The 26959-nt window shown below is 49.8% G+C and overlaps 2 protein-coding genes across 6 annotated transcripts; one reads left to right on the top strand and one right to left on the bottom strand.

Moving 5' to 3' along the window:
• The first annotated feature begins 59 nt into the window (after positions 1–59).
• On the top strand, positions 60–10298 carry Rab5if (RAB5 interacting factor). 3 transcript variants are annotated; one of them, XR_015004283.2, is made up of 4 exons: positions 60–342; positions 1823–1926; positions 2189–2885; positions 4083–7870. XR_015004283.2 is itself a non-coding variant. In XM_085697136.1 (4 exons), the coding sequence occupies exons 1-4, from the start codon at positions 229–231 to the stop codon at positions 9971–9973; spliced, it is 390 nt and encodes a 129-aa protein (XP_085553262.1). In that variant the 5' UTR covers positions 73–228; the 3' UTR covers positions 9974–10298. The 3 variants fall into 3 exon arrangements, 2 of the variants coding, with proteins under 2 accessions (XP_085553263.1, XP_085553262.1); XM_085697136.1 differs by lacking the exons at positions 2189–2885; positions 4083–7870 and adding exons at positions 9018–9147; positions 9932–10298 and having other exon boundaries at positions 73–342; XM_085697137.2 differs by lacking the exon at positions 4083–7870 and having other exon boundaries at positions 2189–4040.
• Sla2 (Src like adaptor 2) lies at positions 9559–25734 on the bottom strand. Of its 3 annotated transcripts, none has more exons than XM_048431632.3 (8): positions 25374–25733; positions 23095–23230; positions 20733–20832; positions 20319–20405; positions 19158–19261; positions 12931–13080; positions 12021–12153; positions 9559–11461 (listed from the first exon to the last, which is right to left on the bottom strand). In XM_048431632.3, the coding sequence occupies exons 2-8, from the start codon at positions 23189–23191 to the stop codon at positions 11347–11349; spliced, it is 786 nt and encodes a 261-aa protein (XP_048287589.1). In that variant the 5' UTR covers positions 23192–23230; positions 25374–25733; the 3' UTR covers positions 9559–11346. The 3 variants fall into 3 exon arrangements, with proteins under 3 accessions (XP_048287589.1, XP_048287588.1, XP_048287590.1); XM_048431631.3 differs by having other exon boundaries at positions 9559–11464; positions 25374–25730; XM_048431633.3 differs by lacking the exon at positions 12931–13080 and having other exon boundaries at positions 9559–11464; positions 25374–25734.
• Between the last annotated feature and the right edge of the window lie 1225 nt (positions 25735–26959).

Here is a 26959-nt window from a genome sequence, read left to right as displayed (position 1 = left end):
CCGTAGAGGGCACGCTCCTCCCTCCGCGGCGCCTGCTCCGTGGAGCTAGCGAGCCGGCGGCTTGGCAGAGCGAGAGGCTCCTCGGCGTGCGTCGGGAGCTCATAGCTTAGATCGCCGCCGCCGCCGCCGCCCCCGCCGCCCCGCGCGCTGAGACCCACCATCCCAGACCCGACTCCTTTTGGCTCGGCCCGCGCGCCCCAGGCCCGGCTCGGGCGGCGCGACGGGAGGATGAGCGGCGGGCGGCGGAAAGAGGAGCCGCCTCAGCCGCAGCTGGCCAACGGGGCCCTCAAGGTGTCCGTGTGGAGCAAAGTGCTGCGGAGCGACGCGGCCTGGGACGACAAGGTGCGGAAGGCCCGGCGAGGGTGAGGGTGCGGGCTCAGGAGAACGGGCCCGGGGTGTCCCTCATCCTGGCCGGGCGCGGCCGTGGGAGCGGGGAGCGGGTGGCGAGAATGCAGAAGTGCGGGCCGGAGCGAGGGGAGCCACGTCGTCCTCCGCCGTTTGCCCCGCGGGATCCGGAGTAGTGAGAGCTTCTGAAGATTGCGAGCGTGCCGGGTGCGGAATCCCCGAAGTGGGTTTAAGTCTGCACATTGGGAGGGGTGGTACAATCACTCCTCGATTGGGTGAAAAAGACGAGATGCCCCGTGAGAGCCGGGTCTCAGACCACCTTAGGAGGGTGTGTGTTAAGAAGTGTAGCTAGACGTGGGTAAGAAGTGGTTGGGAACTTCACGATGCTCTCGCTGGTCACCTTCAGAGGATCTGAGCGTGGACGCTTCCCACGTTTGCTCCATTCTGTGATCTCGAAGACTGTCATCCTGCAGATTCCAGATAGTTTGTAAAGAATGTTGTATTTGGAATCCTTCTGTTGTTTGAACTACTGAAGTTGGACTTTCCTTCAGTTCCGGGGGCGGGGGATGGGAAGCACTTCCTGAAGGTGCCCTTGGCCTGCCCCCAGCCCTGCCCAGCTCTTGCAAAACCTGCAGTGTCTTTATGATCTGCTGTGTCATTTTTTTCCTTCTGCTTCTTCTTCTCTGGCCCAAGGACTGGTGTTTGGAGTCCAGGGCAGTTCACAAACCACCAGTGCTCTTTGTGCACACGCCTGAAGCACTCCGCACTCCCCACACCACCGTGCTTTCCTTCCTGGGTGGCACAGAAGGGGGGTAGTGAGGCTAATAGCCCCCCCCCCCCGCCCCAGACTGCCTAGGACTTGCCTGGTAAGCGAAGGGTTACCAGTGCCCAGGAACACAGTGCCCACCATCCCTGCCTTCTTGCAGCCTCTTCTAAAGAAGTAATGGTTTCCTCTAATCTCCTAATGTCTAAATACATTGTCTTTCACCACACCTTAGTAGAACTCATGACAGAACCACATACAGGGGGGCTAGAGAGATGGCTCAGAGGTTTAGAGTACTGCTTACTTGGGCAGAGAACCTGGGTTTGATTCCCAGCACCCACATGGTGGTTCACAGTGATCTGCAACTCCAGTTCCAAGGAATTCAAGGCCCTTCTCCATCCAGCGTCCATGGACTGCAGACACATATGTGGAGCACATGCATATATTCAGGCAAAACATCATACATACCAAATAAAGTGAACAAATCAAAAAAGAATCACATACTAAGCTGGTTTGTAGTGTGACATGTCTTTAGTCCAGCACGCCACAGCCAAAGCCCGATTTACCTAGCAGATTCCAGGCCAACCAGGGCTACATAGTGAGACTGTCTTGGGAAAAAAGAAAAGGATCTATTTAATAAACTTTCGTTTCTTTACCTATAGCTGTTCTGTGGCAGCCACTCCAGATAATGCATACATTGTGTCTCTTTTATAGGATGAATTTTTAGATGTGATCTACTGGTTCCGACAGATCATTGCTGTGGTCTTGGGTGTCATTTGGGGCATTTTGCCCTTGCGAGGCTTCTTGGGAATAGCAGGGTAAGTCTTGGATATCTCACACTCTTGTAGTTTTGTCTGAAGTGGGATCTTGCTCTGGAGCTTAGCACTTGGTAGTTCTCCTGCCTCAGCCTCGTAAGCAGCTGTGCTCAGGACCCTCATTCCTATTTTTATTTTGGTAAGGGACAAGGTCTCATGTAGCTCAGGTTGTCACTTGAACGCCTGATCCTCTTGCCCAACTTCCCAGGTGCTGTTGATGCTTACAGGCATGCGTCAACACGCTTGACTCTTGGTTTCTTTTCAGATGGAGACTCCATTTTCCTTATGACTGGCACCGTGTACATCTGACTGCTGAAGCAAAGTCAACATTAGCACTCCTAGGCCTGGGGCAGTGTTCGTTAGCTCTCAGGCCCAGGAGCATCTCACGGCAGGCTGCTGTCCTGAATCTGGGCCAGTCTGTGCATTCGTGGGTCTAATGTGACTCCTTGCAATGTACTACTGTGGGCAGCAAATATTCGTAATTGTGGCCTGATCTTGGTGCCTGTGGTAGTTTAGGAAGTAGAGGACCTTTGTGTTGATGACCATTTTTTTATGCTTTGTATTTTGTTGATGTATAGCTCTTGGCTTTGAGCAGGAATTGCTCTCAGGTGCCTGCGCTTTAAAAGTACCACCTTCACCCCCACCCCAAGTAGGAGGTTTGGCCTTGCATGTTTTACTTTACTCCTGGCCAATGGCAACAGCCTTGTGACCCTGCTCATGCATGGTTCAGGTTAGCGCGTTACTGAAAAAAAGCCTGTGCCCATGAAACTGCATTTGAAAAACTTAAAACTCCTAAGTAGGAACTGTGAGCAAGCTCTTGTGCAAGTGAGGAGACTTGCCTGGTCTCTTTTTACCCGGGAATACAAGTGAGCACTCCTGTGTCTCACCCCTGCCAGTGGAAAGCCGTGCTGGCTGTTCGAGGACCAACGGTGTTTCTTACCAGTTTCTTTAGAGAGTGAGAAGTGAGTATGTTTCAGAACCAGATTGGACAGTACTAACCCAAAAGAAATATATAGTAATCTCTCCTGCTGACAGATCTATTTTAAAACCCTCAGTGGATACCCTCAGCCAGTTACATAGAGCTCTTAGAAAGTTCAAGTTCTAAATGAGGAGCTTGGCACAATGGTGCATGCATAACTGTAATCTTTGTGCCTAGGAGGCTGAGACAGGAGGCTCTCTATGAGTTAGGCCAACTGGGCTACATAGTGAGTTCCTGGCCAGTCAGTAAGGGATACGGAATAAGACTGTCTCAAAAAAAAAAAACAAAAAACATTGTAGGCAGTGGTGGTGCATGCCCTTAGTCCCAGTTTTACGCGTCCACTCTGATAAGATCATGCACAACAAGACAGTGGTGAGTGGTGGTGGCACACACCTTTAAACCCAGCACTCAGGAGACAGAGGCAGTCGGATCTCTGAGTTCAAGGCCAGCCTGGTCTACAGAGTGAGTTCCAGGACAGGCTCCAAAACTACAGAGAAACCCTGTCTCAAAAAAGGAAACTAACAAAATTTTTTTTTTCAAATTAACATTGAGAGATTAACAATGGTAACTAATAAAATAATTTTATCAATATGTTATAATAAAATTACATGGTCCTTTCCTCTTTCAAAATACCTAACTGTTTTATGCTACTCCTGCTAGTGATAATGTCAAATGTTTGAAGAAAGTACTTCATGGCTTTTATGGTATATCCAGGTTGCTGGCCTCACTATTCTCCAGTTTTGAAGCCATTACTAAGTAAAGCCAGGGTTGTTTGAGCACAAGCCCTGATACTGTTACAGTCTGATAACCAAGCCCCTGCTGTTACTGAGAGGTAGGGAGCACAAGGGTGCTGGACGGAGGGGAGGGGTGGTGTGGTGAAGCAGGGCAGCGTGAGATTTCACACACTGCCTGGAGCAGCCTGTAGTTGAAAATTAGGCCTTTCACTTACATGGTACAGACATGTTTATTTCTGGAACTTCTCATTTGTCCATGGTGATGGTAGATAACTGAAACCACACAAAAACTGAGCAAGGATGAACTACTTACTATCCAGTGCCTCTTAACTAAAAGGTTTTCTACATTTTTTATACTGAGCAACACACTGTACAAGGAAACCATTAAAAGTTCATGCTGTGTATCATCTTTGTTATTGTTGTTTATTCTTTGTTTCTCGGGACAGGGTTTCCCTGTGTAACAGTCCTGGCTGTCCTGGAACTCGCTCTGTAGACCAGGCAGACCTCAAACTCACAGAGACCCGACTGCCTCTGCCTCCCGAGTGCTGAGATTAAAGGTGAGCGCCACCACCACCCATTTTGCTGTGTCTGGTCTTAATAGACTGGACGTGTAAGACTGATGGGGGTGATGGGATATCAGACCTTGGGTTCATACAGCTCTTCCTAGGTAGGATGAGGTATAAAGACAGAATGCTAGTCACCTCGAGGTGAGCCAAGAAGAAGGCAGATAAGAATAATGGCAGAGGAATAGGAACTTGTCCTAAAGATCAGAGTAATTGCAAGGCCACCAGTGTGGGGAAGGGGCCGTGCGACTTCAGAGCTTCTGCGCCTGTTAGTCTTTCGGGATTTCCCCCTTTGGTGTTTGGTTCGTGCACATGGTGTGCCATGCGTGTACATTCAGAGGCCGGAACAGGATGCTGGGGTCGTCCTCTATTTGTGCAGTGTTGCCTTGTTACATAGTCTCACTGTCCAGGTTAGTCTGCCTGTCTGCACCCCCCAATACTGGGATAACAGGCATATGTTGCCATGACTGGGCTCTTCATGTGAGTGGTAGGGATTTGAACTCAGGTTCTCATGTTTGGAGAACCAGAGCTCTTAACCACTGAGCTATTATTACCACAGCCCTTAAAATATTTTTTTAATTATTTATTTATTGTGTATACAATATTCTGTCTATATGTATGCCTGAAGGCCAGAAGAGGCCACCAGATGGTTGTGAGCCACCATGTGGTTGCTGAGAATTGAACTCAGGACCTTTGGAAGAGCAGGCAATGCTCTTAACCACTGAGCCATCTCTCCAGCCCATTAAAACATTTTTTTAAATTTTGTTTTTTAGATTTATTTTTATTTTATGTGCATGTTTTGTCTGTGTGAGGATGCCCTGGAATGGGAGTTAAAGACAGTTGTGAGCTGTCATGTGGGTGCTGGGAATTGAACCTGGGGCCTCCGGAAGAGCAACCAGTGCTCTTGTTAACTGCTGAGCTATCTCTCCAGCTCCTAAAAAAAGTTTTTAATTACGCTTTTCGTGGCCATATGTATGGCAGCCAGAGAACTGCTTACAAGGGTTGGTTCTCACCTTTCACCGTGTGGATTCTTGTGGTGGAGCTTGTGCCAGGCTGGACTTGGCTACAAATGCCTTTGTTCACTGTGGCCCTCCTGTAAGATTGTGTTGTGATTTCTGTTTTTGAGATGAGGGTGTTAACTTTGCAGCTCTGGCTGTCCTGGAACTCACTTTGTAGACCAGGCTAATCTTGAATTCACAGAGATCTGTTTCTACTTCTAGTGCTAGGACTAAAAAAAGGCGTGTGCCACTATTCCTGGCCCTTTTGTAGCATTCTGAAAGGATTTCTCTGAGATCATCCAGTCTGGGAGTGATCTAGCAAATACCAGCATAGTTCATTACTCTTCTTACTGTGTACAGACTGCCTTTAAAAAAATCACAGGCAGTGATCGTGCATGCCTTTAATCCCAGCACTCAGGAGGCAGAAGCCAGCCTGGTCTACAGAGTGAGTTCCAGGACAGTCAAGAACAGCTAAGACTACAGAGAGAGATCCTGTCTCGAAAAACAACAACAACAAACAACCACTTCATAGAAAACTAGTTCAAGTTCTTTAGATATGTTTCTTTGAAACTGTATAATCTCGGGCTTACCTAAGATCAGTCTTCTCATCAGTAAAATAGCGACAGGGGAGTGACTGACAGGTGAATTAAATGGATGATGTAAGTAAATTGCTAAGTGCAGACTTCTGTTCATCGGGCATTCCACGAGTCAGCTCACCATTATAGTTACGTGATTAGATTTATAAAAAGTGGTAAAATGTGGCTGAAAGAACAAGAAATGAGTGCACTTTGGACTGGCTCACCCAGTGTGTGCTGCCTCTATTCCATGGTTGCTGTTTCTGGGATTCAGTCCCACACTGTCAGCACAGCCAATTTTTCACTCTGGACAAACCCTACCCTCTTTTGGGTTAGCACTTTCCACCTGCTGTTGGAAAGGCCGAGAACTTTGTTTATTTTTCCATGACCCATCCCCAACTTCCCTTGCTTGAGGCATGACTTCCTAGTGCTCATTTCTAGTGAATTCCCTCCTCTCTCCAGAAACTGTTTGGCTGCCCTCTGTCCAAGTCCCGTCTTTATTTCATCCTGTTGTGGCCCTCAGCATCAGTTACCATAAAACTTCTCCTGTTTCCTTATTTGTGATTTGCCCAAGAATGACTGACAGTTATTTTGTGTACTAAGGCTTTGCATTGACGACCCATCTCTGGGTCTCTCAGCTTAGCACATAGTCCATATGTGCACAGCTAATGTTTAACTTTTTAAAAACTGGTGTTTTCGTTTACTTGTATATATTACATGCGTGTATTTTGTATGTATGAAGGGGGACACCCATGTAGAAGTGAGAGGACAGCTCAAGGGAGTCATTTCTCTCCACCTAATGGCCTCACTGATTGAACTCTGATTGACAGGCTTGGCCCTATTACTGGGACAGGGTCTCACTGTATTACCCAGACTGACTTTGGACTCCTGCAGATACCTCCTCCCAAATACTGGAATGACCTTGAACCCTTAATCTTGTTTCTACCTCTCAAACGCTGGATTTGCATGTGCATGCCAACCGTTTTTTTTTTTGAGATCTTGCTATGTAGCCTAGGCTGGCCTCTATTTGGGACTCAACCTCTTTCATATTCATTTTGTTACCCTAGTCTACCACGTTAATCCGTTGACATCTTTGCTGTGTAACGTTTGTCCCTAATTTATATAATAGAAACTCATCCTTGAAGCTTAGTCAGTGTGAGGCCCTTCTAGTCCTTTCTTGACCCTGCCTCTGACCTCACCTAAGATTAGATTTAAATACCTTTATTCCTGTGCCTTCTGTCTACATCAGGTATTGCTTCGGAAAGGTAGTGCCTATGTCAGCCTTTTCTTCTTGTCACCCCCACTTCCTGACTCCGTGGTCCTTCTCCACCTCTGCTTATTGTCATTGTGGGTTGGTTTGAGTTTGATTTTCTTTTGTTTTTTTTTTTTTGTTTTAAGTGTGTCCGTCCTCTTGTCTCCTCTGCCACCCTCTACCTCCGAACGTTATTTTTTTAATGTGTGTGGATGTTTTGTCTGCTTGTGCATCTATCTGTCCAGGCTGGCCTTGAACTTCCAGCAGTCCTTCTTGCCTCAGCCTTCCAAGTGCTGGATTGCAGACGTGAGCGACCACGCCCAGCGTCAGCTTATTATCTGGTCCTTCCAGTATCCGCCCCAGCTTCCATTGGTAGTCTTCAGTTAGAACCAAAAGATTTGGCGAAATGTTTCTGGCAGGCGATAAGGATGTGGCTGCAACATACTCAACAACTATGTTTCCTGTGAAATCCAAGAACTGTTTGTTGCACACCCAGTCCATTGGGTGTAAACAGCCTGAGCACTAATTTCCCCTTACGACATGCTCATCCCCAAGATATGTTTGCTCTTAAATCCTGAAACCTGAAGTGTAAATCAGACTTCCCCACTCCTATTACTTCTACTTATTGAGAAACCCACAGGGGCTGGAGAAATGGCTCAGCGGTTAAGAGCAGTGGCTGCTCTTCCAGAGGACCCGGGTTCAATTCCCAGCACCCACATGGCAGCTCACAACTGTCTGAAAATCCAGTTCCAGGGAATCTGACACCTTCACACCAATGCACATAAAATAAAGATAAATAAATCATGAAAAAATTAAAAAAAAAAAAAAGAAACCCACAAACCTGACTCATGAAGCCTCTAGGATACCATTAATTCCACCAAGTACCAGTGTACTTCCTTAGGTCACCAGTCTGTGTTTCACTCTGGAAACAATCTCTGCATCCCGCTCCTGCCGCCCCTCGTCTTTCTGCTCATGTGCTACATCAGCTCGTACATCATAGGACTCAGGACTGGGGTAGAGGGTCATAAAAGTTTCAACTCCATTCCACATTGCTGTTCTGGGCCACCTAATAGATGGTAAGCCAAAGGCAAGGGTGTTGTGTTCACCAGTTCATTGAGTCAGTAACAAGCAGCAGAAGATCACGAATGGCCTTTTAGGAATTACACAGAGAGAAACAGTACTGTTGCTTGCTTTATCAGGCTATAAAGTAATTAAATATATGTCTTTCCCCTGGCCAACACTCAGTTGAAGCTTTGCTGAGGCTCATGGCTGGTGTAGTTCCTGTTTGGGGAGCATTGCAGCTGTTCTGATTTCTTCAAGGAGGCTAAGAAATTCTATGTACTTTAAATTGGAGAGTGGTCTGGGTGTAGTGGCATATGACTTTAATCCTAGCACCTGGGAGATAGAGGCAGGCAGATCTCTTGTGGGCTTGAGGCCAGCCTGGTCTGGAGTTCAGACCTGCCAAGGCTACATAGTGAGACCCTATCTCAAAACAAAAACAAAAAAAAAGTAGATTGAAGAATTGGACATTGTTGGAAATGGAACCCAAAGCCTTGTGTATGCGAGACAAGTACTCTGTCACTGAGACCCCTGCCCCATGCTTTAGAGATTTTATCACATGCATTTGACTAAAAGTAGTTGTTCCTTAAATCTCCAGCTAGGTGGGAAACTCCACTGAAGGTCTAGACATTTGTGTGTATTCTGTTCACCCTCCCACCATAATAGCTAGCCAAGCCCCCGCCCCCCCCATTTTACGGATGAGGGAGTTGAGGTTCCTCTGGAGAAACTTATACATACTCTCATAACGATGAAGTAAACAAATTGAGCCTGTTTTCCTAAGCTTGGAGCTTTTCTCTCCAGGTCATCCCTTGCCTGGGTGGGGAGACAACAATACGCATAAGCAAAGAATAAACTGGAACTCAGTGCCCTACCAGCTGGGAGAGCGTGCAGCTTCAGATCTTATGCTTTGTGTTTGGTGCTTTCCCCACTCCAGGTTCTGCCTGATCAATGCGGGAGTCCTGTATCTCTACTTCAGCAACTACCTACAGATTGACGAGGAAGAATATGGTGGCACATGGGAGCTCACCAAGGAAGGGTTCATGACATCATTTGCCTTGTTCATGGTATGTGTAGCTGGAAGTTCTACAGCAGCTTCTGTTCATTATGAGCTGTTTGTCATTCAGGGAGCACACTTAGTTGACTGTATAGTTGGGCTACTGCTCCCTTAGTGGCACATCGAGGAGATCCTCTAAAAGATGTGGCCTGGGGTGCTGTACACTTATGTAAATCCAGGGCCTACTATCAACTACATATTAGAAACTGGGAAATGTTTTAATATATATTTGTGGAGCTGGGTGTAGTCATTCACAACTATAAATACCAGCATGGTGGATTATAAATTTGAATTCAGACTGGACTACATAGAGAGACCTTGTCTCTAAAAGAAAGAAGAAAACCAAAAATATAGATAAATACATGAATATTAAGTATACGCATTATTCCTAGTAGGAAAAATTAAACCACTCACATGTCTGTTATCTGGAGTGTAAAATGTTTTATATTCATACAGAAAAACATACTTTCTGTGGTACTGCAGTATAGGTGCTAAGTGGAAGAACCTAGACATAAAAGGCCACGTGATTCCACTTAGTGAAATGTCCAGAATATATAGGGCCATGGAGACAGAAAGTAGGTTGGTGATTGCCGGTAGCTGGGGGGAGGGAGAGATGGGAAATGACAAGTGACCACGGGAATAGGCCTTCTCTTTGGTGTAATGTTTTGGGATTAATGATACTCTTTATGAAATCCTAAAGACCTCAGAATTATACACTGCCTTTTTCATTGGGTGGGGGGTTGCTGCTATATTGATCCAGGTGACAACACAAAACTTGCTTGTGTCTCTTCTAGGTCATTTGGATCATCTTTTACACTGCCATCCACTATGACTGATGGCGTCTGCTCCCATCTCTTCTGTCCAGCCCGAAGGACCCTTTTATTACAGCACAGATACATGCTTGTTGGGGCACTCCTGCCACGTGGAACTGAGAAGACCCATGTCTTTTGGACTTAGAATCAGCGTGTTGGGCATTGGTGTTTTCTGCAAGGGTTGTGAAACTTTTCAAAGAACCATCTGCCTTTGGGGAAACATTTCTGAATTTGTCCATCGCCAACCATTTTCTTGGATACCATCATGTAACAGCTGTTTGCCAAGTGGAGCTGCTGTTTAATCTGATGCGCCTCTGGATCCGGATGAAACATTAAATTGTCTTCCTTAGTTCTCTGTCAGGTGTACAGTTTTTAAACTATCAGTGGCATCTCAAGTCTTCTGAAAACACCATGTGCGTGATCCATAGCGCAGTATGGGCAGCCGTCTAAAGTTTCCACTGTAGAGTGTTTTCAGATACTTGAATAAACAAGTCTAACTGAAAGTGTTGGCATGCTTGGTAAACTAAAGCCTTGCTTAATTCCCCACTGGCACCCTCAGAACCTAGGGAGAGTGTCAGACAGAGCCCCAGCTTTCCTCCTCCTCTCTCTCTGCTCCCATAGCCCCTTCAGTCAGGCCTCTCTTTCTGACTGTCAGGGAAACAAGGGGCTGGAGTTGGTGAGGGTTATTGCCTTGGCTTTAACATTGCGGAAGAGGGTCTGCTACCTGATGTTCTGGCCCAGCACTGAGATAGATGATTAATCTACAATGTCAGACTTAAAAGGTGTCATATTGTGTTTGGCCACCAGATGGCAGGACTAGTGTATGGCTGGGCTGTGTTTGGATGAACACTGAATGAAGTAGAGATCTGAGAGTTTGGCTGTGAAGGGACTTTTGAGGGATCATGGGAAGATCTAAATTGTTGGTCTTGCTCTGCTTGGGGGTAAGATGGTGGCTGCTGTGTTAAGCCACCAGGTGCTCTGCCTTTGTCTTTGCTTTGAGCCATCCTACCGTCTGAGATGTGTTTGCATTCTTAATGAGTCTTGTAAATTTCCCTAATATTTTTTCTCTTCTTATGCTAGTGATGATCTCTGCCTTTTTGTCGGGCTGATTAGCATTCATAATGGACATCCTTCTTAGGAACGTCAAACCTCAGAAGTAATTTGCTCTGTAGAGGCCTGGCTCTGTCTTGCGATGCACGTGAACTAGAAATTGTAGGCAGGGTTGAGGCCTTGGGAGGAAGATAATGACTTACAACTTGAGAGGAAGGAGCAGAAGGTCCGTGTGGGACCCTGGATGTGCCTGCGTCCCAGCCTTGCCTCTAGGGTGCTTCGTCAGGTTTGACCAGATTGGGGTCCTGGGCGAAACAGCCTTGGTTCCCCTTTGACTTCTGTTTGGACTAGACATTGTCCAAGGAGTTATCCTCGGTGAGGCTGATGTAGGAACTGAGGGATTCTCGGAGCCCTTCACTGAGAAGAGATGCCTCCCCACTTGCAGGCGCTTCCAACAACAAGCTGCTGTGGATGGGGGAAGGCGGGTAAGGGAGCCACTTCTGTGCTTGCCACACAGTTCACCACCCTTAGGACAGCACCACGGTACTCCTACTGACAAACTCCGCTCCTCTTTTTTTTTTTTTTTTCCTTTTTTTGAGACAGGGTTTCTCTGTGTAGCTTTGGAGCCTGTCCTTGCAGTCTCTCTGTAGACCAGGCTCTCCTTGAACTCACAGAGATCCACCTGCCTCTGCCTCCCATGCTGGCCTCTGCCACCCATGCTGGGATTAAAGGTGTGCGCCACCATTGCCCAGCCTGGCTCCTCATTTATTAGCTGATCTAACTCCATCTTGACCTCCCTACTCAGGATTCTATTCACCCACGCACTCTAACCTTCCTTCCCCCCCCCCCCCGGCTGCCCAGGGGTCCATGCCTGCTTTTTCCCTACTATTACCACTGCCTTGTCCTTACCACTGCTCAAGCCTGTTCTGGGCTCTAGAAGGTGTCCCTGGATGTAACGAGCCCATTCTGGGTTGTGAATCCACATTTTGTTCTGCCTTCACGTTTCCAGGACTCCCCTTACCTATCCAGCTCTTTCCAGTTGAGTGATGCCGTCCGCACAGTCACAGGTAGAGGTATATCTTTGCCAGGTAGTGGACCAAGCTTCTGCAGGACACAGGGCTCCTTTAGCACACAGCAGATGTCATCTGCCAGCTCTATGGAAGAGACGCAAGCCCTTGATGTGATACCTGCCCTGGCAGTGTTCTCTGCCATTAGAACACTAACATTAGCACATTAGGAACGTGGTCACCAAAACGTAATGGAAAGTGAAGTCTCACGACAGCTGAGGTGTAAAGTCCGTCTGGGGCTAAGTCATGTGATACTGAGTTCAGTGTAAAGCTGAGGAAAGCAAGCTGAATGGTCAGCCTGTGGCCTCTCAGGCCTGCTGTGGGGAGCCACCTTTGTTGTTTGTTGTTACTGACTTTGTTGTTTTGAGACAGTTTCTCCATGTAGCCCTGGCTGTTCTGAAACTCAGTCAGTAGACCAGGCTGACCTCAAACTCAAGAGATCCACCTGACTCTTCCTCCCAAGTTCAGGGATTAAAGGCATGTGCCACCATGCCCAGTGAGGTTTTCCTTATCTCCTTAACACCTGGTTACAGGGCAGGCACCAGAAATGCTCAAGATTGAATTGCACCCAGGAACAGCACGATCTGGTTCGTGTGATGAGAACTCTGCTGTAGGGGACTTTGATTTGGAACCACCACTGTGGCAGTGAGATTTTGGCCAAACTCACAGTTGGCTTCTAGTCAGTTCTTGTCAGCATAGGATAGAGACAGTTCTCACCACATCTCAGGGCTGCATGGGTATAGATGGAGGGCATGCCTCTTCTGCCTAGATAGCCCCAGCAGGTCAAGGTTCTAAGGGCACAACTGATGACCTAGGACCTTCATCCAGTCTACTGTGGAAGAAAAAAAATGAAGGATGTCACACCTGAGTAATGATCCACCAGGGCCTGGAGTGAGGGGAAGGTGAGGCGTGGTGAGATGTACAGCCAGCCATTGTCGAGGCGCTGTATCCTATAGTGTCTGATCCGGTCCCAAGATGCTGGGCGACTGAGTCGGATGGACAGGGAATAGCAGCCTGAGGAAGAAAGGATCCAGTGATGGATCTGAGGCCCTGCTGGAGACCCAGCCCCGCCCAGGTTGGAAGAAGGAATAAATAATGGCCACAGCCCAGCCTTCAAGGAAGTATTGGGGTCAAACGCAGGACAAAGAGGATTGGTTGTTATAGATAGGATTCTGTGGTCCTCAGGATGGGTAAGGTGTCAGTGAACCTTAATATTGACTGTATAAAGACTCAAGGATTAGAATGTGAAAATGTGTCTTGTAGATGTCAGCATGGTCACAGAGAGAAAACCACCTTGGAAACAATTTGGTGTTGAGTTCTTCCTTCAAACCCAGCAGTCCCATCTCATACACAGGGGAGAGAGACAACATTGCTACCAATAGACGCCATATTCACAAACCCCATTGGAGCTCTACAATAAAGTGCAGAGGATGTAGCTCAGTGCTAAAGCATTGACCTAGGGTGCACACCACTTGGTGTGAGGTAGTCCCCTCCCTCACACAAAGTGTGGAGCTTTATAGAATGCAATGCTGATTGTGTAGCAGAGAGTATAATCCCAGCATCTCGGTTACATGGTGAGTTGGAGGCCAACCTCAGCAGTGTGAGACTGTCTCAAAAACAAAAAACAAAAGGATGAGCAGCAGAAGTCCGTGTGTACATTCAGTAAAGTTCAGCACAGTGAAGGGCTTTGCACAGGGACACTTACACAGCAAGGTTTTGAAGAGAGGCAGTTGCTCAAGGCCAGCCTGGTAACCATCCCAGGCTAGTCAGGGCTACATAATGAGCCTGTCTCAAAAATAAAATAAAACTTATGCCAGTCCTAAGCAACTGCTGCACTCTTTCGGTTCCAAGGCATCTGTTTCATAATGCAGGCTGCCTGGTTCTCATACAGCCACACTCAGTAGGACCTGTGCCACCCATGCCCACCAGCCCTGTTGCTAAGGCACACCTAGCCACACGGTGTGAAGGGGGCTAGTGATTATCCATATCTCAACAGCTCTGAGCATTCAGGTAGTGAACCATGTTTGGCATGCAGCAAGCACCCATTATATTCTGTATTCTGGCCCTGTGTCCCTGCTGTTCCTTTGTGGTAGTTTGAATAGAAATGGCCCCCACAGGCTCATATATTTGAATGCTTGGTCATTAGGGAGTGGCACTATCAAGAGGTTTTACCTTGTTAGGGTACATGCGGCCTCATTGGAGGAAGTGTATCACTGGGGGTGGGTTTTGGGGTTTCAAATGCTCAAGCCAGGCCCAGAGTCTCTCTTCCTGCTGCCCACCAACCCAGTTGTAGAACTCTCAGCCCCCTTTCCAGCACCATGACTGCCTGTGTGCTGCCATGCAGTCCACCATGACAGTAATGGACCAAACCTCTGAACCTGTTAACCAGCCCCAATTAAATGTTTTCCTTTATAAGAGTTGCTGTGGTCATAGTATCTCTTCAAAGCAATAGAAACCCTAAGACATCCTATGCAGAACATTCTACCTGCAAGATGCACACCTTCCCTTAAAGAAGGAAACCTGAGGAATGGTTCTGATTTATCCTCCTGCTATCTTCCCATTTTCATAGACAGCCTTCATCCACTCACCCAACCATTCATCCATCCATCCATCCACCCACCCACTCACCCACCCATCCATCCATCCATCCACCCACCCATCCATTCACTCATCCATCCATCCACCCATCCATCCATTCACCCACCCACCCATCCATCCACTCATCCATCCATCCATCCATCCACCCACCCACCCATCACTAAGCCCCAGACTTCGGAGTCACTGACTGCTTCCTCTCCCACTGTCTTGATTTGGATCTGAAATGCCTTCACAGAGCCCTGGAGTGAAGGCATGGCTCCTGGCAGCAGTATTCAGAGCTGGGGCCTTTGGGAGGTGATGAGATCATGAGGGCTCAGCCTTTTCCCAGCAAGCTTTTCTGTTCCATGGCTGCCACAAAGTGAGCAGCTTTTCTCCACGCTCTTTGACCACATTACCTTGCCACAGGCCTAAGCAGCTAGGCCAGGTGACTGTCAGCAGAAACCTCTGACATCAGGGGCCGAGATCAACCTCTTCCTCTGCCAGCAGCGGAAAGCCCTACTGGCTACGTTCAGAGCACACCTGGACTCTGACCACATCCCAACCAGACAGAGCTTGTGGTTGCTTCCTGTGTAGCTTCCCACTTCCAGTTTGTCACAACAGTAGTAGGTCACTCCTCCTTGGAGCCCTCCCTATCACACTTAGAATCAAAGTCCGCATCACCTTTGAAAGGCTTCGCAGAATCCGGCCTCTCCTTGAACCTGCTCCAGTTCTGCTGGCTTAGGCCCAGAAGCCTCCCAGTGCTAGAATTAGTGAGCCACTTGAAGACTTACTGCCCTTGGATTTCTTGTAGAAAACACACACTGAGCATTTGCCCCCTACTGGCCACGGGTCTAGAGAGCCCTTCAGGAGCACAACCCTTGCTTAGTGCACACAAGCCCGTCCGCCTGCATGGATGAGGGAGCTGGTGGTGTGTGAGGCAAGTCTAGGCCTGTCTGGCAGCCTGGTATTAAACATGGCTCTCTCCTTCCTGTCTGGAAGACAGTTTACTCCAGCTCTCTATCTGCCTACTTAGGCAGACTCATTCATTTCTCCAACAAACATTCGAGCCCCTACTACGATGCCAGACACTGCACAGGCCCAGACGGAGATGTAGGGATGATAGGAGCTATCTGTCCGGCCATCTCCTCGCAGGGGTTGTCCTTGATGGTCCTCAATGGACAATGAGCTCCATTGTTCTCAGAGCACAGCTTTCAACTTTGTTGCAAGAAACCAGTTCAAGATGCTGTGGGAGCTTTGAGGAAGACGGGCAGCCTGGGGAGGTGACCATGGCTTGGACCATGAAGGATGAGTGTATATTTGCCCAGGGGAGATGTGGGGGGTGTGTGGCTTCCAGGCTGTGGGGTAATGTGCCAGGAAGTAGAATGGAAAAAATGAGTACCTGGTAGGCAGTTGAGCTAGAGGACACAGAGGACCTAGAGGATGACCTACCAGACCAAAGGCAGTGTAGATGGTCCTGGATGCTCTCTAGCAGGCTTAGGTATTCATGCCCAGAACTTCTGGGATTGGGCATTCTAGTGGTGCTGGGAGAAGAGATGCCATCAGGATCTACCTGGGGGAAATACCTGTCAGACCCTGCCTGCACTTCCTCCACTGAGGTCACAAAGGAGCCAATGGCCTAAGAGATGCTGAGCCCTAGGTCCTCCCATCTGCAGCTGGAGACTGGGAGCCACAGTGTGGAAAATGTGACTCAGCCACCACTGGGGAAGTGTTGGCCACCAGAGAGTGAGCAGAGCTGAGCCCAAGGGGAGCAGCCACATCTTGCTCACTCATCCCCCTCACTGAATCCAACACAAAGAGGGCACAGGGTGACAGCCGGAGAGTGAGGGACTGCTGCTTGTTGGAACCTGTCCTTAATCCCGGGACAGCTCTCCGGAGCAGTCCTGTGACCTGTGTAGTGATTAGGACCTCCTTCATAGAGCAATACTCAAGCCTGGCTCTCCCCAGGCCTACAGCATAGTCAAGTAAGTTAGAGGAACTCTGAGGAGGTGTGGAGGGTGGCTGAGAGGGTATTCTTAAGTGCTCAGGGCTGCAGGCTTTCCTTGGTGCACACACAGGCTCCACTCCTCTGGAATCCCCACCTCAGAGCTACACTGGACTCTAGGTCCATGTTGACCCTGGAAGCAGGTACAATGGCCGAAGCCTGTGATACCACTCAGGTGGAGACAGAAGGATCATAAGACCTGCCCACGCTACAGAATGAATTCAAAGCCAGTCTGAACAACTTAGTAAAGCCCTGTCTCCAAAAGTATCTAAGGCTTTGGGTTTATACCCAGTACTGCAGAAAAACAGGAGAAAAGGTGATCCCAATGTCACCCAGTCAGTGGTTACGATGTCATATGTGACAAAATGCACAGAATATAAGTAAAAGTCTCCCTCTCTCCCCGTGATCGGCAGGCAACATGGCTTCTCTATTACTTCCTTCGGGGTTTTCCTCTGTCACTTTGAAAGCACACCCCTAGTATGTCTGTAGTGGCAAAACCAGCACCGTTACCAAGTCCAGAGCATCCCAATGACCCCTGAGCTTCAGAGAGTCACACTCTATGACATCATTCAGGACCCTAGAACTTAGTATCAAATTTCACAGTCACCCAGGATATACTTAAGTATCTGAAACAAGTCTGACTGCGCCCTAGCACCGCCAACTCCAGCACATGCTGGGGATTTCTTGCTCTACTTCGCTACAAACATGCCCTGTCTGGTGAGAGGGTCTCACCCAATGACACCCTTTCAGATTCCAGATCCTAGGACACACCCCTGACCAATTAAATCGGAAGCTCAAGCCTGGAGTGCAGGCATTCATGTAACAGGCTCCTCTGGGGTGATTCCAATGTGCAGTTAAGATCTAGGTCTCCAAGCCAGCTCCCCAGGCCTGCAGTGTAAGAGAAGAGGATGTTCAGGCCCAGCCTCAGGCTTGGCATGCTGGGTGTGGGGTAGCCGGCCTGCAGACACGTCTGTGCATCCCTGGACAGAGACCCGTGGGTCTGTAAGCAGTGAACTAAAGTGATCTTTTCCCAGGCTGGGTAGGGTATGCCCTTCAGCAGTGCTGTCCAAAGGAAGCCTTGGAGAGACAACCATTCTACAAGGTTAGCATGGGAAGTTTCTGTTTGTTCTGTATGTATAAGCTAGCAAGCCCCAGGGATCCTCCTGTCCTGCATCCCCAGCACCGAGATTACAAGCATACACCACTGGGCCAGACATTTTACATGGATGCTGAGCCTCGAACTTAGGACTGAATGTGACTGAACGCTTGCTCCTCTGGGATCTATCTCCCAAGTGCTGGGATTACTGGCATGCACCACAGTGCCCTAACACGGGGTCTTCTGTTTCTGATGAGGGTTGTTTCCTGAGTGACCCCCACTAGGTGCTGGTGACAGGGACGCTGGTCCTAGAATTCCTGTGGATCCTTCCAAGTCTTTGAAGATCTTCACAGATCCTCTTGGCTTCTCCATGAATTTTCCTTGTGATAGCTCCCTCTTAATCAAGAGGGAGGGATAATGACACAAGGGGTGGTCACTATGCTCTTGGGACTGCACCAGGTCAGAGGTGGGGTGGAGTGGCTAAGCCCTGAGCACTTCCTGTGGCTTTTCTAGCTCACAATTGGTAGGTCTGCAGAGCTCCTGTCCCAGTCACCACCACTGAGGTTTCCTGTGCAGCTGCCACACTGGAGCCAGGTGCCCCACCACCACCCGCAGCAGTCAGTGGTGTTTATGAGGGTGAGGGGGTTGATGTTTCTTGGAAATTAGCACGAGGGGCTGGGGGGAGGTTAACTAGGAAGCTCTAGAGGGAAATGCATGCAGGGTAGAGGTGCAGAGCAAGGACCCCCAACAGACAGTCCATGCAGTAAGCTCAGTCGGGACAGACACAGGTCTGTCTGCACTGCACTGCAGTGACTCCTCCCTAGACTGTCACTAGCAGACTCTGTATTTTTAACCCTTGAAGTCTTTCTCGGGTGCATGGCTTGTGATGAACATCTGACAAGAGATCCTCTCATGTTCTGCCTTGTAAAGAAGGATTACCACTGCTGGTCAGAGTAAATCCCAGGTGGTTTTTTTGTTTGTTTGGGGTTTGTTTTGTTTTTCAAGACAGGGTTTCTCTATGTAACAGCCCTGGCTATTCTGGAACTTGCTATGTAGACCAGGCTGACCTCAAACTCACAGAGATTTGCCTGCCTCTGAGTGCTGGGATTAAAGGCCCAGCAGTCCTAGTTGTCAAAATATAGACTAAGACCAACTTTGCTCTGTTGTCCAAGGACCCTCATGAAAGCACCGTGACTCAACTCCAAGCCCAGGTACCCACTCCAAAAAAAAGTCTCCCGTTGATTGTTCCAAGTCAGTTGTGTTTCCTTTGCCCTCACAGCCTGACTTCACCTCAGGGCCTTTCACAGTCAGAGCCTGACTGGACAACCTCCGCTGACCTTTCGGAGTGGCGACAGCGTGTCCTCTATCCTGAGCCTCACTCTGGAGAGGTGTCTGGTGGGGGCTGAGTTTACCCACCTCTCCTGCTCTGGCTCTCTCTGATGAGGAAGGACCCTCCGGGGTTCCCAGGCAGCAAGAGTAGTTCCTCAGCTCTCTCCCGGCTCAGGCCCTCGTACAGCCATCTGGGGGAGCAAGGAGAGGAACAGGTTAAGCTTGTGGGCTTTAGTAGAATTCTTCTTTTAAAAGGATTTAATCCGCCTCTGCCTGATCTTGACAAGCTCTTCCCTCCCTTGCCCTCTGGGCTTCCCTTGCCTTCTGTACTGTGAAGAGCAGGCCTCAGAGGCTCAGAGATCCCTCCGAGAGTTGCTCTCAGGGTCCTGACTCCAGAGACTTTGGGGAAACAGCCCTATGAAGGCATGGGCAGACTTTCTTTGCCTGGAGACTTCATTACCAAGTGTCTGGGAGGTAATGGGATGGAGGAGGGACTGTGGGGGGAGGGCGGGGCAGGGCAGCACAGGTTGCCCCAGCCTGTGTCATCACTGCCCAGTCCTCCAGCTCCACTGCTGATCCACTCACCCTTGCAAGAAGTGCCCCTTGATTTCCCGCTTCAGGATGACTTATAGACTATGCCTGTCTCCTACATGTCCCCTTCAGGATGACTTATAGACTCTGCCTGTCTCCTACATGTCCCCTTCAGGATGACCTTATAGACTATGCCTGTCTCCTACATGTCTCCTTCAGGATGACCTTATAGACTATGCCTGTCTCCTACATGTCCCCTTCAGGATGACCTTATAGACTATGCCTGTCTCCTACATGTCCCCTTCAGGATGACCTTATAGACTATGCCTGTCTCCTACATGTCCCCTTCAGGATGACCTTATAGACTATGCCTGTCTCCTACATGTCCCCTTCAGGATGACCTTATAGACTATGCCTGTCTCCTACATGTCTCCTTCAGGATGACCCTATAGACTCTGCCTGTCTCCTACATGTCCCCTTCAAGGTTCTCTACACCTGATCCTGGCCACCTTCCAAAGGCCCACACCACAACACCTCCTCTACAGGGCCTTCTCTGGGCTCTCAAATCTCATGGGCCAAGCTGAACAAGACATAACAGTTGTCTGCTCCTCTGAAGGCCAGGGCCCAGGCTCTGTTCAGTCTGTAGCTATGCATAAAGAGGACGCTGTGGGAAGAGTATAGGAAGGTCCTCAAGGTGGGACTGGGCTGGGTACTCACCCATGGGAGACTTTAGCCACATACACACTGGGGATGTGATACTCTCTCCCCGAGACTTCCGATATGACTGTCCACCAATCTCCATCCCTGTGGAGAGATCACGGAGGACCACCTTCATTTGGCATCTGCAGGGGCTTCTCCAAGTGGAGCTTGTAGCACCCTTTCTACTTATTTCCCAGAATCCCCACACCAGCCAATCCAGGCCCCTCCTTGCCTAGCAGGTGGCAAATGATCCGTGGTTCTTGTTCCAAGGCCTGACCCCACTCCCTTTCTCCCTGTGAGTGTCAGGCTGCCACAAAACCACCCAGAGATATAGTCACATGGGAGCCTTTTTAAAGTGGCCCGGGCCTTCCTGCTGGCAGTGGAAGGACCCTCTCCCACAGTGCCACCTCAGGACCCAGTGTGTAGACTTACTCTGAGACGATGGTCAGCGGCTCCCCAAGTCTCAAAGACAGTCCAGCCTGCGCACCTGCTGGAAAACTGCCCAGGGCCACTGCTGTGACATTGCTTCTCTCTAGACAGAGGGATAAACACATTTGCCCCCTTGGTCAGTGCTTCTTCAAGGTGTGAGTCAGTAGATTCTTGCCTTGGTCTGGCTCCCCTCATTCACCTTTCCCACAGGTACCCTGAAGTGTGTGTGTGTGTGGGGGGGGGGGTAGCCCCAGAGTCTGAAATGCTCCCAGCAGGCTCTACAGAACCTGGAAGAGCCCACATAGCTTTGGGGGTTCCAATGAGGGCCTTCAGTGTATGTGGCTAGAGGACCAGGCTCCTGGCCGTGCCTCCCTATATGTATAACTTCTACAGAGGCCTTGATGAAGGACTCCACAACTGGGAAACTGAACACCTACAGGGCTGGGGACATAGCTTAACAGAGCTGCATTTGCCTAGAATGTGCAAGGCCCCGGGTTCCATCCCTGGCCCCATGACAAAACAAAACAAAAACCCACAGCAGCTAGAAGCCCCTATCAACGTGTATCTGAGTGGGCCTCTGAAAGGGGTGGTGGGGCCACACAGCTCTGAGGGCGGGGCTGGGAGGAAACTCAGGAAGGCTAATAGCTCAGCCTGGGGTCCCAGGAAGAAGGGCAGAGCTAGCACCAGCAGTGATGTGCGGTGAGCAGACAGAAAGCAGGGTCTGTGAGCTGAGGCTAGCCACACACCTGACTCTGGTGTCCCTATTACTCCTATGTCAGGCCCCTGGAGAGATGCCCCTGTGAACAGGCTCTGTAAACCCAAGAGCACTGCACACAGGCACAGGCTGGACTCCCAGTAGCCTACGTCCAGGGCAGCAAGCGAAGGCCTGTGCTGGCCCTGAGAAGTGCCACCAGAGGCTGCTATTGTAGGCCGACAGGGCAGTGCCCCACGGGAGCATGTGACTGAGAGTCCTGATAACCCTGACTGTACCCCACACATGGGGCCCTACTGGGGTCTTCCTCCATCACCTTACCACTGCCCTGACGTCGGTGTGCCTGGTCATCTCCACTCTGCAGAAAGGTCTCAAGGCCTTGACGTGGCACTCAGCAAGGGGAGGGGTATATTCCAATTCCATACCACACTGTTCACAGGCCCAGGCTAGGGAGGAAGGGAGACGGCTGCACCTCTCAGGAAGGGCCCCAGCTTCCTGGGAGGCAAAGACTCCAGTGGAGGAGTGACTGGCCTGAATCACGGAGCCAGAGTGAGGCTAAGACACTGTGGGCCACCCTAGAAATGGCCCTGAGGACTCAGTGGACATGAAGTCCAGTTTGGAGGTGGGGCATCAGGCAGCAAGCAGAGGACCTCCACTTTCCTCACATGAGCCCACACAGTCTAGCAACTCCTCCCTAAGCTTGCAGAGCCTGCAGGTGTCTGTTGAAAACTAATTCACTGACCTCACTTTTCCTTCCCTTCCTTGGAGGCCATATGGAGGGAAGAAAAGGTTCTCCGAGCCAGGTACATCTTCCAGGGGTGGTCATTACCCTCAGAAGCACCAGCATTACTCAGCAGCCTGCCACCTGCCTCTGACTCAGTGGAAAAAGGGGCTGTCGGAGTGGTTTTCAGGGCTCTTCCTGCAGGTCTCTCACTGTAGATGAGGGGGCGCCCAGGGTGTCAGAGTGCTGGTAGCAGGGAGGAAGGGGCTTGAGTACAGAACAGGAAAAGACACTGCCACTTTAAGGGATCTGGGGGTCGAGGAACAACAGTTTGTGCCTAAGTCCAGATGCTCAGCCGTCTGCAGTCTCTAGTGTAGTTTATTAATACTCCCGGCACCCCTCCTAACAGTGCTTCTGGGTGTGGATGATCTCATCCGTGGTGGTTAATTCTCTGGACCACCATGGCTCCACACAGCATTTAGGCAGTATCTGGTCAAACCAGTCTGGGTGTTTCTGTGAGGAGTTTCCAAACAAGGCAAAACCCCACCCCCGTTGTGAAATTAAAGAGGGCTCTTTTAGTGTAAGCCAGGCTATATACATAAACCCACAATTCTCCTTGGCTTCTAAATGAAGGAAGTATAGGCTTGCATTGTTGTAGCTAGCATGATGCCCAACTTCAAACACATTTTTGTGCATGTGCTGAGGATGGAGCCACAGGTTCTAACCCCGAGTTCCACTTCCAGCCCCTCACATTAATGTTCTTACCACTATTGCAAGTTCAGCAGAAGCTGGGAGCCTGTGGCTCACTGGCAAGAGTAAGAGTGGTTATGGCTCTCACTGAAGTTTGGGGTTGTTGGCCAAAGACCCACAGGTGATGAGCTCTAGGTCCCTAGACCTGGGAAGGGCCTGGTGGCCCCACAGACGTAACTTACCTGCTTGTGTGGACACAGGTCCCTGGCCTGAATCAGAGGAGATGGTGTTGGAGCTTGTGGGCAGGCTTTTCCCTCTGCTGGGCCAACTTCCCATCATTCCTCAGCAGATTCTCAGGAGCACACTGCTGAAAGAGACCTGAAAAGGGTGCTTGCTGCCGTGGGGCACAGCCCATGATCCCCGCTAGGACCTGACACCTGGCCCTCACAGGAAAATGGCCTGTCCATCAGGGCCATGGAAACGGCAGCATCCCAACAGCCAGTCTCTCGCCATCACAGTGTTGGACTGACTGACACAGAAACCAGCTGAGGCCGCAGCAAACAGAGGCGATTTCTCTGTATTCCATTCTTCCTAGGCAGTGGCTGGGCTCCATTCAAGTCTTCCGGACCTTTCTCTTGTGTTCCCTCTGCTGGGCTACCCTGCCCTTTCTATTCTTTTTGGGATTGTCTGGGCCCCACATTTTCTCAGGAAGTTTCCTAGGAATCTTTAGCCTTTGCTAATCCTCCTGTGACCTCCTGTGGCCTGAGAACCACTCCTTAGGCCTGGGGTCACATTCTACTAGCTGGTAGCAGGGATAGTGGCAAGACACTGATCTCTAAGCCATACCAGGGACCGTGGCTAGGGTTAGAGAGGAGCTAAGGGGGAGCCAAGAGGCCTTGGGATGGGAGTCACAAGCAGAGGTGACACTGAACAGTTATTGGTGCAAACAGCCGGAGTCTGTCAGACCATGTGACACAGTGGTGACTTGCAAGGCTCACTGGTCACTTCCACTCTTGGTCCCCCTTTCCTCATCTGAGAAGTGGGGTAACCACACTCAACATTTGGGGATGGTAGATAATGCTCTGGAAAGCCAGCCCTGGGGCCATACTTCCTTCCTGGTTCTGAAGATCCTATTCCAAATTCTTCCAGGAACTCTTCCTTTTTCACTTACTCTGTTGCGTTCCTGGGAAGTTTTTGTTTTGTTTGTTTGTTTGTTTTTGTTTTTATGAGACTATGAACTGTAGGACTGTGTTCCCTAGGTTGTCTCAAAACTCTTGGGATCAACTGGTCCATTGCTTCACAGTCCTGTGACTGCCAGCAGGCTCGGTTGGAATATTTGTTCAATCTGCCATTACCCTACAGTTCCATGTCCTGCCCTCAGCATTGTGAGGCTCTCAACACACATCAACAGAGCGAACCAAAGTGAGCAGAGTGTTTGCACAGTGTGCTGTCCTCAGACTAAGCACATTCTTGGTTTCTAGAGAAATGTTGATTTTCCAGTACTCTATTAAGTGTTTCAGTGAGGAAGGCTGGCTCTCTAATCCTTTCCAGATGTCTCATTGATTATAGTAGGACAGGCTATAATCTCATCTTTTTGGTTCCATTCAAATGCCATTCACTGAGTTTGTTTTCTGTACCGGGCACTGCCAAGGGTTTAAAGTTGGAAGGAATCTCACAGATTAGCGTGGGAGCACAGTGGGCATATTTCTTGCCTGGGAGGACCGCTCCTCTGTGCCAGCCCCCACTCCTCTGCCCACCTGTCCCGCAGCCCCGTTCCATCAGCTGGAGAAACAGAGCTCTCTGCTGCCTCTCTGCAGGAGCTCAGAGTCCACAGCAGAGCTCAGGAGCACCAAGCAGGCTGGGGCCCCATGACTGGCTCTGGATGGCCCCTTCCTCCCAAACTCTGGGGACTGGGCGGCCTTGGTGAGGGGGTGGTTCTGCTGCCTCCCGAGGGCTGGGATTCACTCACTACAAGGGAAAGTCTTCCATTTCAGCTGCCCATGAGTATGAGGTTCAAGTTAAGTGCTTGGCTTTACACCTGCCATGGGTAGCATGGGTGACTAACTCAGACCAGCTGTGAAACCTCAGGCAAAGCATGCAGCAAAGCATGCATGCAGTTCATAGCATCTCTTGCGATGAAGGATCATAATACTGACTTCAATGGACTGAAGGGAGGATTAGAGGTGATTAACTTCCTGACTCTAGCTCAGCAGGGCCACAACCTTTTGGACCCTTGGGCCATAAGGGTCCTGCTCTTTGCTGGACACATCTCCAAGACTCTGCGACTTTCTCTTCCTGGTTTGGATAAGGCGCGGTAACTAGTGGGGAAGATGAGGCCCAGGCAGTGGCAGTGAGGCCGAGGATGAACAGGTGCTGGCCACATTCGCAGAAGAGATCGGATCGGATCGTTTGGTACATGTCGTCCTGGAGCCTGACTATAAAGCTCACTCCCAGTCCCAGAGGAGACCATTTTTTCTCACTTGTCCCAAGTCTACCAGAAAAAAAAAGCAAGCATACTTACAGGTTTGTCATCAGAAGTTTGGTGAGGGTACTTGGGCAACTCTCACACTTCAGCTTGACAGGTCAGGCCTTTGCAGATATTAAGGTGTCATTGTAGATACCAGCACGTTTGGATCTCAGCCTGGAGGATCACCAGAGGCGTTCGGAGTAAGCTGGGGGACGCTTAGGCTTGTTAGTGGACAGCCATTTCCACAATACTGGGGCAGGAGCCCTTTGCTTCTCGGGGAAACCAGAGCAGGCCGTCCTAACCAGCACCGCGGGGCCAGAGAGTGAGGCCCGGGGATCTGAGCCCCTTGTAGACACAGGTGTCGCTCCTCAGAGCTCCAGCTCCCAGCTGCAGACTCTGTGGTTCTCATAACCCCACAGCCTCCCCGCCTCTGTTTCCTCTGACGGCATCATAGGCCATGGAGGCACCACATTGCCCCTTTCCTGTTCTGGGGAGCAGCTGCCCCTCCCATCCTCATGCTGGAGGTCCTTCTTGACTGTTTGAATCCATGTGGGCCAAGGAATAAAGAATGAGGAGGGATGAGCAGGAGCTTCCCATGCAGGCCTGTCCACAGTAACCACCAGAGAACCCAATCTTAGCAGCTTTGTGTCCAAATATTCAGAGGGGAAATCTAGGCATAGAAATCACCTAGGAGATTGTTCCACGAGGGACTCTAAAGTGGGACTCATTTCTGGGCCAGTGTGATGGCTCAGTGAGCAAAGACACTTGTCATCAAGCCTGATGACGCCAGTTCAATCCTCAGGACCCAATGGTGGACTTAAGAGAAGTGATTTCTGGAGGCTGCCTTCTGCGTACGGCCACATCACCCTGAATTTTTAAAAATTTTTTAAAATTCATTTTATATACCAACCACAGTTCCCCCTCCCTCCCCTCTTCCCACTCCTCTCCCATCTACTCCCCTCTCATGGGAGTCAACAAAGCCTGGCACATCGAGTTGAGGCAGAACCAAGCCCATTCCCCTTGCATCAAGGCTGAGCAAGGCATCCCACCATAGAGAATGGGCTCCAAAAAGCCAGCTCAAACACCAGGGACAGATCCTGGTCCCACTGTCAGGGGCCCCACAAACAGACCACACAACTGTCACCCACATGCAGAGGGCCTAGTTTGGTTGGTCCATGCAGGCTCCCCAGCTGTCCCTGAGCTCCCACTGGCTCGGGTCAGCTGTCTCTGTGGGTTTCCCCATTATGATCCTGAAGTCCCTGCTCTATAATCCTCCTTCTTCTCCTCGACTGGACACCCCGGAGCTCAGCCCAGTGCTTGGCTGTGGATCTCTGCATCTGCTCCCATCAGCTTCTGGACAAAGTTTCTATGATAACATTTAGGTTAGTCACCAATCTGATTACAGGAGAAGGCCAGTTCAGGCACCCTCTCCACTATTCCTAGGAGTCTTAGCTGAGGTCATCCTTGTGGATTCCTGGGAATTTCCCTAGTACTAGGCTTCTCTCTAACCCCATAATGGCTCCCACTATCAAGATATCTCTTTCATTGTTCTCCCTCTCCATCCCTCCCCCAACTCGACCCTCCATTTCCTCATGTTCTCATCCCCCATCCTCTCCCTTCTGCCCCCCCAATCCCTAATT

Source organism: Myodes glareolus, chromosome 10 (assembly GCF_982192425.1).
Source record: "Myodes glareolus chromosome 10, mMyoGla1.1, whole genome shotgun sequence".
Taxonomy (NCBI): domain Eukaryota; kingdom Metazoa; phylum Chordata; class Mammalia; order Rodentia; family Cricetidae; genus Myodes; species Myodes glareolus.
This window is presented reverse-complemented; position numbering and strand designations above follow the sequence as displayed.